General features: G+C 42.3%; 1 protein-coding gene across 1 annotated transcript; it reads right to left on the minus strand.

Moving 5' to 3' along the window:
• Positions 1-11,506: 11,506 nt before the first annotated feature.
• LOC117043578 (BLOC-1-related complex subunit 6-like) lies at positions 11,507-12,538 on the minus strand. The gene has a single exon (XM_033143399.1). It carries the CDS (start codon positions 12,494-12,496, stop codon positions 11,996-11,998), a length of 501 nt encoding a protein of 166 aa, XP_032999290.1. The 5' UTR covers positions 12,497-12,538; the 3' UTR covers positions 11,507-11,995.

A 12,538-nucleotide genomic window follows, 5' to 3' on the forward strand; every position in this document is an offset into this window, starting at 1 on the left:
AGCGCGGTTGTCAAAGCGGAGACGCCGCGCTTCTCCCCATAGAAGTACGAAACAAGCACAGGAATATCAGGCTTGAGGGAGCGGGGAGTCATTATTAACTCTATTAATGCGGTGGATTTTCAAGTAAAATATGGTTTCTGCAAGCAAGGAGTTTTAATTTAATAAAGTTTATACTGTACTGTATTGTAAAATACATATAGAGTGGGATTTAACGCAGCTCACCCAAACTCCGCAGAGCAGATGGGGGGGGGGAGGTCCTGTTGCGCCATATGTTACTTTTTTAATAGACTAAATTACATTTACACGCAACCACTGGATCCTGTCCAGGTTTGCTTAGCATCGTCTCGCTCCTCGCACCAAAATGGACTGCTTCTTGTGGCAATGCAAATATGTTAACAGGACACGTTTAAGATGTAAGTTGCGTTTTTAATAATAATAATAATAAATAATGCCCACAAAGAAGACCTGAGTTTGAAAGTAAATCGTGAACTTCTCAATTGTCTCCTGTATGCAGCTTTCACTTTTACTATCTTAGCAAGCCTCGAAGGCAGAGAAACAGTCTTGGCTTTTGCAAAAGACTCAAGTTACTTTTGAGCCATCAAAAGCAGTTGGGAAACCCCTTCTGAAGACCAAGAAACGGCCAGGCTAAAAAAATTAAAATAGGGTTGCCATGTGTCCCCTTTTTCTAAGACACGTCTTCGTTTTCAGACGATTTTAGACAAATTGCATTTATGTGCTTAGCAAAGTGCTCTCGTTGGGATCTGCTCAGGAGCAGGTGCTAGGGCAGTGCCTCAAAGTCAAAGCCATCTTCCAAGCACTGGCATTTGCTGCTACTTGCCTGGGCAGTGCAGTGGCGAGTGGTGGTGAGGTCAGGGATGCACTTGCAGAGCCCATCCAGCACTCTCACCCACGCACTTATGCAGCCTTATGCACCAATTCAGGTAAACAGTGACCACACCATGGTCAGCATGGTGACATTGTGATGCCACTCCTGTGTGGGTTAGTCCTAAGTGGGGGGGGGGTGGCTTCCACCAGCTGAATGGCAGCCACCCAAACTCAATTTTACATTAGGGGAGAGAACAGGCATTGTAAGGGACATGGGCTGAAACTGATACCACTTTGAAGAAACTACCAATTATCCATCATGAATAGGCTACATAAAAAAAACAAATACAACCCCACAGAAATTCAGACACAATGTCACACTGATGCTTCAACTTCAAATTAGCCATCATCTTCCAATCATAAGGAAGTTTTATAAAATCATGGAGCCACTAAAAATTAAGCATAACCTCAGGAGCGGGGGGTCAAAGCAGGTGTCTCCCCTGTCTTCATAACTGTTTAGTTTTAACTTTATATATTTGCTACCCTGGGCTCCTTTGGGAGGAAGGACAGGATAGGAATTTAAAACAGTAAGTGTGTCTTTAATTTTAACTACTACCAATATAGTTCATTAGCTGGATCAGGTTTCACATTGTTTTGGAGTCAAGTCTATGTGCACACAAAACAAAACGAAAAAAAAACCCTGATCCTTCATGTTTGATTTAAATGCTGCCTTCAGTCAGTAGGTGGCGCAAAGATCTCACATACTCACACGACATTAATTGCAAAGCTTCATCTCATTGGTGTATGAATAAAGCACAATTCATAAACACATAATATATCAAAAACAGGAACAAAAGAAACAATTGTCAAATGATTCATCAGCAGATTTCAAAACGCCGTGTCAGGTTTCAGCCTCCAACACCAAATGCCTGTGTAAAGAAATGTCTTTAGATAGCAACAAAAAGTCAGTAATGAGTGGGACAACTGTATCTCCATAATTTAAGAAGAAACATGCTTTGAGCTGAAGCATTAAGGGAAAATTCCCTGAACATCAAACTTATAAAGCTACAGGAAAAGTTAAAATAATTATTAGCATTCTGTGGGGGTTAAAAAATTTAAAAGGATTTTAACTATTAATATTAAGCTATACAAAATTAAGCGGGTGGTGCTGTGGGTTAAACCACAGAGCCTAGGGCTTGTCGATCAGAAGGTCGGCGGTTGGAATACCCCTGACGGGGTGAGCTCCCATTGCTCAGTCCCTGCTCCTGCCAACCTAGCAGTTCGAAAGCACGAAGTGCAAGTAAACCACTCCAGTGGGAAGGTAAACAGCATTTCCATGTGCTGTTCTGATTCGCCAGAAGCGGCTTAGTCATGCTGGCCACATGACCCGGAAGCTGTACGCCGGCTCCCTAGGCCAATAGAGCAAGATGAGCGTCGCAACCTCAGAGTCGTCCGCAAGTGGACCTAATGGTCAGGGGTCCCTTTACCTTTGTACAAATAAAATGCTCTAGAGGAGGTTCTTGAAAGAGCAAACATTGTGTTTGTACTATTTATGTTGACTCTAAAACTCAACCTTCAAGAAGGTAAACAATGGAACTATTGCTTTCAGAAATGTGACCTACTTTCCAGGCCTTGTTGACACTAGAAGATAGCTGCATGACCTTGAAACTGTTGGCATCAGCAACGAGCCCAACCATTGCTTCCCTAAACACAGTTCAGCTGTCCAAGGAGCTAAGCGTAAAGCATGCTCATGTCTATTCTGCAAATTACGGCTGAGGCCTATGATCTCAGTGGTTCTGTTCTGAACATAATGTGCTCAGCTGCACTAGCTGCCAGCCCAAAGCAAATGTGACTGCTATGTGGGAATAAAGAAGGCCTCACATATGAATACTGCAACTGTAATTGGCAGGGGCACCACTGAGGGAGGGCAGCACAATGTGACACATACACACACACACACACACCCCTACCTATATTTCAATCCACGTCTCCATTCCTTAGGAAAAAATTCAGGACTGGCCCAAGCTATTTTGCTGCCAGAGGCTGATGTTTCACCCTGCTAGCAACAGCTATTTACCTCGGATTCCTCAAAGAAGCTACCGCAAGTCTTCCAAAGCTTTGCAAAGCCTGTGGCAAAGACTTGGCCAGGTGATAATTGGGAGAGGCCTTTATAATCTATGGTTGGCTGCTGCCTTGTACGATGCCCCAGTTGCTGTCCAATCTCTCTGGATTCTTGAAAGCTATGGAGTGCCTGCCAGGCATCTCGCACTGCTTGCTTTCTCTTTTGTTTGAAATACATGTTTCGCAGCCCAGCAGAGTGAGCCTGAGGGCTTGCACAGCTGTCATGGTGCAGTCATTCTAGCAGGGTCAGGGGGGTCTCATTGCACTGTGCCTCCCAACCCCACTCCCTGAGACAATACATTGTGCCCAATGGTAGGGCTGGCCCTGATCACAGTGTATCTAGCTCCTATGGGTAAGCAGAGATCTGATTTTAGAGCAAAAGAGTGTGTTATTACCACATTTGCTAGTGCGCCACTGCACACATGTATGCATGTCCTACAAGTGTTTGGTCCAAAAGTCTAATTTTGAGGAATTAGCAATACTGTTATTGGGATTTTTACTGGAAACAGTTGTAGACAGACAGAATTTCAATGGCTTTGACAACTTTGCTTAATTTAGGGGTTTGACACAAACCAATCTTAGCTTCCATGCTCCAGAGAGCCAGTAATAAGGTAAAAGGTAAAGGACCCCTGGATGGTTAAGTCCAGCCAAAGGTGACTATGAGGTTGCAGCACTCATCTCACTTCAGGCCAAGGGAGCCGGTGTTTGTCCACAGACAGGCTTCCGGGTCATGTGTCCAGCATGACTAAACCGCTTCTGGCGCAATGGAGCACTGTGATGGAAGCCAGAGCGCACAGAAACACTGTTTACCTTCCTGTCGCAGTGGTACCTATTTATCTACATGCACTGGCATGCTTTCGAACTGGTAGGTTGGCAGGAGCTGGGACCCAGCAACAGGAGCTCACCCCATCATGGGGATTCAAACTGCCGACCTTCTGATCAGCAAACCCAAGTGGCTCAGTTGTTTAGACCACAGCGCCACCCACATCCCAGTGACAGTAATTAACACACCTTAGCTGCAGTTATAATTATTCATAAATAAATGCTTAAAGGTGACAGTATGCAAATCTAAAATGATTCAATAGCAGCTGCAGAAAAAACACAGAAAAGGATGGATTTAATATTCCAAACACAGGCAAGCTCACCCACACCATTTACTTAATTGTTATTGCGGAGATAGAGAAGCGAGACTAAAAGTAGCAAATTGCCTAATAAGGAACCATGAGACAAAGTCTTTAAAGACCCAGCTTTGCTGTGCAGAAAGTAAAAGAAACAGGAAGGCGAAAAGGTTATATGCAAAGTAGTTGTTCTCCTGTCTCTGGAGAGCCTGATTAGTGTGGAACTGGGGGAAACCCAGAAGAGAGGCAATTAAAAGAGTTGGAACACCAATATTAGCGGCCCTGCAATAAGAGAGAAGAAGGGAATCAGCTTGGTTTCTTCACTTTTAATAGATAAGGGATCCACAGAGAGTGAATTAGAACTAAACCAATTGTGACTTCATTATGGGTCTCCAGTGGACTCAGGGTGCCTGTAAACAATTGAGGACAATGCCTGCCACTTCCTTATACCGTGAGAACAGTTCTCCTGGATCAGACCAGAGGCTTTCCTTTGATGTACATTAAGCCTGCAACTTTATGCACATTTAACTTGCACACATTCAGCTTTACACAGTTGGTTAAAAAAATATATAAAAGGGGATGGGCATCGAGGGAAAAAACACTTTGGCAATTCCACCCACCATTGCACCCGATGTCTTTTGACTATACACAATTTTGGCTTTAGGTGCGATCCCCAGGACGTAATCCCTATGTAAATTGTGGGCTTACTATATTCAGTTTATTTCCCTTGCTTTTTTTTCCTATTTGTCACAAGCCATGTAGAAGTACTAGTGGGATTATACTGCTTTCGATAGCATAACGTACAAACATTACAAGAAAACGGAAGAAAAACTCTGCTACAATATTGCATAAATATAAAAGAAGGAAGTAAATAGTTTCTGGCTGGGAGAGTGTGTGAGGAAAATTGCCCATGAGAAGGAAGCAGGCTTACAAGATGCCTTTCCATACTGCTTAATTTTGTCTAGTCTTAAAACTCAAAAGAAGTTATCTCATAAATGTACACTGAATAGTTAAATGTCCTAACTAAATATGTGCTGCTGTCTCACTCATTCCCAAATCAGGAATTTCCAAAACAGAAGCAAATTAAGGCTCCTGGAGTATTTGCATGATATTGCTTCCGTTCAAAACTGAAACTGGGTCAAAGATTTCCTCCCCCTACCTTTCCTGCTGCATATTTCCTAATGAAAAAACCAGCAGGATGTACCCCGCCCCCAGCAAAGCTGGTTTCCGGATAATCCATTTTCTGCTGCTCTGTTGCACATATTCTGTGAGGCCAATAGAGTTTCTCTCTTTGGCTGACGCATGAATGTTGCAATCGGGACTTTTCCCAGCACTACGTAAATGCCAGCAATAATCCACAAGCTTTGCAGTTTCACTTCTGTCTGAACACAACAGGAAAACCGAGCCCTTGAGCATAGTTTCATGGATATTCTGTCCCATCTTGCTCAGTTTAAGGTTCTGATACATATCTACATGGAAATAATTTTCCAATGAAGCACTATTTACTAAGGCAACCTCCCATAAAAATCTAAATTTGCTACGGTTAAGATTTCAGCTTGGCATTATTTTAAAAAAAAGAAATCCTAAACTGTTTCATTGTTATCTTTGAGCTTCAAGAAGCAGATCCCGAAGATAGTAAAATAATGTCCATACTTTCCTCTAGGGAGGGAATATCTGTATCACAAGATGGTGTTATAAGAAAAATACTGCTCCCTTTCCCTTATGGGGTATCTAAGAGCCCATATAGAGTCCTTAAGTAGGTTCTCTATTGGTAGGAGAACATAACAGAGGCCAACCAGAGAATACTGAGAAGCAAAGCAGCTAGTAAGCATGATCTTTATTAAACTGTTGCAACAGGTTCCCCCGCTCACCCCACGTAGGGATGGAGGAGAGAAACCTAGAAGAAAGGTGTGCAAGCTCTAATATAGATATTTGAAAATTGCCTCCCCTGTAGCTCAAGAACACCCCCCAAAATATCATACATCACTGAAGGGGTGGTCTACAGCAGAAAACCTGTCTGCCAGGATACCTGATAATGGTCATTGATTGCTTTTACCTGGGCATCCTGGCCATTCTTTTGTGATGGTAAACACAGGTGAAACTCGAAAAATTAGAATATCGTGGAAAGGTTCATTTCTTTCAGTAATTCAACTTAAAAGGTGAAACTAATATATGAGATAGACTCATGACATGCAAAGCGAGATATGTCAAGCCTTTATTTGTTATAATTGTGATGATTATGGTGTACAGCTGATGAGAACCCCAAATTAACAATTTCAACTTTGGGGTTCTCATCAGCTGTATGCCACAATCATCACAAATATAACAAACGCTTGACATATCTCGCTTTGCATGCCAGGAGTCTATCTCATATATTAAACTCCAGTAGCTAATGAAAACAATTGCTTACATAAATGGACTTTCCCATGATATTCTAATTTTTCGAGTTTCACTGTAGTTCCTGAATCCAGATCACAGGCTCAACCTATTCATACACAGATACGCCCTTAAGACAGAATTTGTGAGCAAAGAGACAATGGGGAGGGTTTTCCCATTTCCTTCCTATGAACATATGATTTTTATATATGAGACTTTAGAATTCCTATAACAGTGGTAATACCAAGCGAGTTGACAAAAATGTTTGAAAGTTTCCAGAGCAAAAAGCGTTTTTCTACTCCAGAATCTCTCATTTTGCTAATCTCTCATTTCAAACAAACACTTATAAATACGATTCCAAAACCAGCCTTGTTAAACCAAACAAAATGCTACAAAATAGCATGCAGGCTTTCCATTCTCCATCCACCTTCAGGCTGGGTGGATAGTAAACAAAACAGGGAGAGCAGGGGGGAAAAAAACATTGGCTGTTGCTGCAGCCATGAATGAGGCCTGCAGCCTTAAGATGAAATGAGGGAAAGAGACAGCAGACATTCAAATGAGGTACTATTAATAATGGAGTCTATTAGGTATCTTTTCGGTTTCAAGTTGCACCAGGGGCTGCTGCGAAAAATAAACAGGCTATGGTTGAATACCCGGTAACTCTTTTTTTTAACCCACCACACCATCTAAAACGAATCTCCATCTTTGCTGATATACAAACTCTTGTTTTTCCACATTCATATATACTTAGAAGAATCAACTTTGTACTATCAACCTAGTCCCTCCTTCCTTTGCTGTTACTAAAACAAGAGCCAAATTATCAGCACAGAATAACAGAATTAGCTTTAACCAGGCAGTTTTGCAGGGTGGCAGTGGGGGGGGGGGGTATCCCCTAGGAACTCATGTGTATTTCATACCAATTACATCACCCCTTTCTCCATATCACATGAGGCTGAGTCATTTAGTGTTCTTGCATATAATCCTCAAGAGCAAGCCTAGGCAGCAGCTGCTTAATTTTCTTCTCTCTTCTAACAGCCTTTAATTTATAGCAGACAACCCCCTTATCGGTATACTTTCAAAGTGCTCAGCATATTTAATTTAGGGTTGCAACATGTTTCTGCTTGTCAAATATTTAAATTGCATCAAAATGCCAACAGAGTTCTCATATTACTTCATGTAACAGGGAAACAATATATTCTGTTAAAGGATGCAGTCACATTTAGCACTTGGCAAAATTACAACTGTATATATCAAGGACTTCAGCTTGTAAAATCTGTTCCCCAAATTAAAGGTTCGGAGAAAAAGACAATTCTAGTGTCAAAGGCATTCCATGCAAGGCAAACAGCAACAAGGAGGGGAAGGACAAGGGAGAGAATGCAAATGAGATAATTACTGGAACCATTTTAAGGAAATACTGTAATGTAAAAAAGAGAGATTGAGATATTTTAAAGTAGCAAAAAAACAAAACAAAACCCCACTATGAAAAGATGAAGTCATCTAAAGAAGGAATAACACTTGAATTCTGTTTTTTCTCTGTGGACCTCAAAGTACACACAGGCTTATCTCATTTTTCCTTATAATCACCATGTGAAAGAGTGACTGCAAATTTTGCAAATTTTGTAGCAAGAGTGAGGTGGGGGGATTTGAAGCAGTCTCCTTAGTTGAAGTCCAACGTTCTGCCTACTAAACCAAAGCAGCCTAATTCTAAAAGCAGTTTGTCAGAAAAGAGGCAAGAAATGGACAAGAAATGCAATAGAGGTGCAAATGCCTTTGATGGAGAGCTCCAAGAAAGAAAGAGGATTGGGTGCAATTCATTATAACAAAACAAAACAAAGTGATCTTGGGGTCAAACAATATGGCATTCTCCTTTCAAATGAGAAAGTATCAAAATAAAGTTGTTGTTTTTTCAAAATCAGTAAGCAAAAACAGAAACAAAAACCCTGCAGGTACAGGGAAAAAAAGAATATATGTTTATGCCAGATTTGAAATGAAAATAAGCTGAGAGCTGATATGGATACACAAATCGTTGCCTCAAGTCACTGAGGGCTTCCTCACCTTTATTACATACTTCATTATCATAATTTTATCAGGATTATTTTTAAAAAGGTATGTACTAGAGGCAATAGATTGTACCCAATGACACCCCATGCACAAGCAGAACAGACCTTCTGCTCAAATAATGGAATTTGCCCTTCACTCTCCCCCTATATACTTCCAGAATTTACTCTGGTTTGGGGATCTTCTGGAGCAGATTTGGAGGTATGCAGGGAAATGAGAGGATATTCTCACAGGGGCACTGGATACAACCCAGTCTTTAATATACCTTAAACCAGTGAGAATAATATTCATAAATCGAAGTACAAGAGGGCCTTGAGTTCATAACTCACTGACTGGCAGCAAAGAGATGCAAATAAAACAAGAAAAAGCACACTTTTTAATCTACTGGATTAGAGTAATTGCTACCAAGTTGTTGACATAATTAAACACTCCTGAAAAGGCCTTAAGGGTAAATACTCTCTCACACATATGGCACTTTAAATTTGTTTTAAAATCCACTTAATTATTTGCTACGAGAATTAACTGAGAAAAAGCAACTTCTCCTAAAATGAAAAGCCTTTCCCTAAAATACACTATCCACCCTGTGTTCTTCAGATGAAGGGTAGTATACAAATTAAATAAATAAAACTATAAATGTGCTATGGTATAAAAATGAAGCCCTCATCACAGGATGACACCAGTATTATTAGCTACTGCCTCGTGTTGCAAACCTGGTCTGAATATACAATGAAATGAATAGGTCTCAATGAAGGATAAAGATTGCATATTTCCAGCTTCTAGGATTGCAGTCCAAAGTATTGTATCATAGTTACTACTCCTCTCAGGGCTGGGGGGGGGATTCATGTCATTTTTGCTTATGCACTAGAAATCTAATGCTAGCACTTTCAAATATGAAACTTTTTCCTCTGCATAACTACAACCTGGAATTTCAAACATTTCTCCCCCCCCCCTCACCCCAGCGTTGGTGGTGAAAGAAAATGTTACTGTACATCTTATTATACCAACCAACAAGGACTTTGACATATAACTCTTCAGAATTGTAAAGTTATACAAAGTCATTCTAATATTAAATAGGTATTTTTATTATTGTAGGCAGAACTACTGCCTCAGTCTATGTTGCATTAAAGTTATTTTAATTTCAGCAACTCCAGTGGTGATTAAAACCAAATAGTATTTATTCTTGTAGTTGCATTCTACAGTAACATGTATTATTTCAAGCCCTTTAAAATCCCAACCCCAACAGAGTGGGATTAATGATAGCAACAGTGCAGCCCAAATCTTATCTATCTGTGAGTAGCACCAGGGAGCTTTAACAAGTGTCAGTGATGAGCAACACAGAATTGTTATTTGCTCCACTGGTATTGTTTTGCGGGCAATAGTAAGTCATTGTTTCTCGCTTTAATGAGTTTACATTATAGCTCGTGTCATAAAAGTGCATAGGTCTATGTCCATAAAAACCATATCACTTTCTATAGCTGACAATACAGTTGGTAGGGTTGTGCTACAGAAGTCAGAATTTACAGGTTTCAGTTACTAGAGCATTATTATGTCATTTTAAAAATATGATCCAGAATAGGAAATGGAAGAGTGCAATGATGACAGAAAAATAAGAAGCATTTAGTATTTCTGAGTGTATGGCTTCAAATGTGCTTGATGAGGCGAGAAGCCAAAGCTCTGTGTAAGAGCATACACCATGTATGTATGGTCCCAGTTTCTACCATTGACATTCCCATTGAAAAGCCTGTCAGACAGAAGGCTTGGGAAATACCCCTACTAGAGGGCAGATGCTAATCGGGAGATACCACTGCCAGGGTTCATTAACCGGTGGCATTACTTGTGAATATTTGAAGTTGCCTTATAATGACACTGCGTCAGGGTAATTAAAAGGTATGGTCGGAGACATTTTATGGTGTTTCCATCCTACTCTTCCATTGAACTCTAAGCAGTACTGTATATATAATCTAAGCCAGGGGTCCCCAAACTAAGGCCCGGGGGCCGGATGCGGCCCAATTGCCTTCTAAATCTGGCCCGCGGACAGTCCGGGAATCAGCGTGTTTTTACATGAATAGAATGTGTCCTTTTATTTAAAATGCATCTCTGGGTTATTTGTGGGGCATAGGAATTCGTTCATTTTACCCCAAAAAATATAGTCTGGCCCCCCACAAGGTCTGAGGGACAGTGGACTGGCCCCCTGCTGAAAAAGTTTGCTGACCCCTGATCTAAGCTCTGAGCAGATCCAGACCTGCTTATCTTCAGCACATTTCCTGCATCATGTGCCATCGTTCCTTGCCCTGGGAATGTGGCCTTGCCAAATCATTTTATGGGCGAGGACATGTTTGAGGCTGGGAATTCCAAGTTCACCACAGCACACTAGCTCTCACTAGTTTCACATTACCGCATTTCTGTCAGCGGCTTTAAATCCAAGAAACATAGCTTGGTTGCTCAGAATTAAAACTTGAGCCAAAAAACCTCTATGAAACAGATAAAATTACAGCAGGCCTACAACTTACGCAGGGGTTACCTTCCAGGGATCATCCCCAACACCAAAATCATGCACAGTAGTGGGTGAGATTGATATTATCATTTTCCAAGAGCCCCACCCCCTTTTAATTTTTTAAAGTTTTGCCACATGCTTAAACCTGAATGCACACAAGTTAAATGTACACAAGTTGTGTGTGGGCTTACTGTCTGCCAGAGTTAAGTGGCTGGGAATTGCCACCTCAAGTTAGAAGCTGAATGTTAATCTCTAGTTCGTTATAAAAACCAATACTGCTAATAATCTATTTTGAGTATTTTATTAATGAGAAGAAACACAAGTTTGTGAATTATGCTCAAGTGCAAGATAGTGAATATTTGTTGTAACAAAAGTCTGTGTGTTATGCAGCAACACAATGTCTCTGAACCAGTGAATATATTAGCCACCCTTGTCCTTCCAGAACTACCCATATATTCCAATTAATTTAACTGTATCCACATAATTGAAGCCATAAAATTTCAGATACAGTAGACAGAGTTTTGCATGTTTTATTTGGAAAATTCAAAATGGGACTTTCTACCTAGTAAGCATCTTCAGGATTGCAGCCTCAGGCAGAAAGTTTAGGAATCCCTTACTTAGGAAGGACTTACTTCTGAGTAAATATATATAAGATCAATCGGTAAGAGTCCATTCTATGGCTTTTTATGGCAATATAAGGGACACTAAGAAAATCTGTTCAACAAAGCCACTTAAGCATGTATTGGAAAGGCGATTTGTGTCAGTTTGTTGCAAGAGGGAGGGCCTCAGGAGAAGAAAGTATTTATTACGTGGCACAATTGATTTTGCAGTTTCGAACAAAAGCTTGGTTAAGAGAAAGCTATGCAATTGTCCTGAGATCAACAGAGAAAAAGGCCAGAGGGGCTTTGACGGGGAAGCCACCAGCGCCGAGGAGAAAGGAGCTGTTGTCCGGAAACCAGCTTACTTCGTTTCAGCGCCGGGCACCAAGCGAGCCTCGCGAGGCCTATTTGCAGAGCCCCTCGAGTTTCTCTAGCGCCCCCTTCATGTCCCGGATGCGCCGGGCCAAGGCAGGCACCGGCTGCATCGCCTTGTCCAGCTCCTCGCAGCGCGCCATCAGGGTGTACATGGAGCGGATGCTCGTGTCCACCGCCTCGCCCAGGCTCTCAACGCCGTCGCGGTACGTCTGGATGCAACCCACGCTGAGCGCCGTCAGGGCCTGCAGGGCGCCGTGCACGCTGCGCAGCAGCTCGTCCACCTGCGCCGCCGCCTGCACGGCCAGAGCCGCCAGGTCCTGCAGCGCCGCGGGGTCCACGGCGGGGATGAGGCAGCCGGAGCCCGGCGGGGCGCTGCGCCGCATCTGCTGCTCGAAGTCGCTGGCCACGAAGTGCGTGAGGCGCCCGTCCCAGCGCACGGTGCCCTCGCGCTCCAGGCTGCTCGGCGGCTCCTCCGACAGGCTACCCGCACCGCCGCACCGCGGGGAAACTCCCGCCGCCGCCTCTGCCATTCCCCTGCGCGATACTCAGAACTGCCGGAGATATCAACCGCC

This window comes from Lacerta agilis, chromosome 3, assembly GCF_009819535.1.
Source record: "Lacerta agilis isolate rLacAgi1 chromosome 3, rLacAgi1.pri, whole genome shotgun sequence".
In the NCBI taxonomy this organism is placed as follows: domain Eukaryota; kingdom Metazoa; phylum Chordata; class Lepidosauria; order Squamata; family Lacertidae; genus Lacerta; species Lacerta agilis.

Coding starts and splice junctions, on each gene's coding strand:
- LOC117043578 (XM_033143399.1), bottom strand. CDS start 12,496: ATGGCAGAGGCGGCGGCGGGAGTTTCCCCGCGGTGCGGCGGTGCGGGT.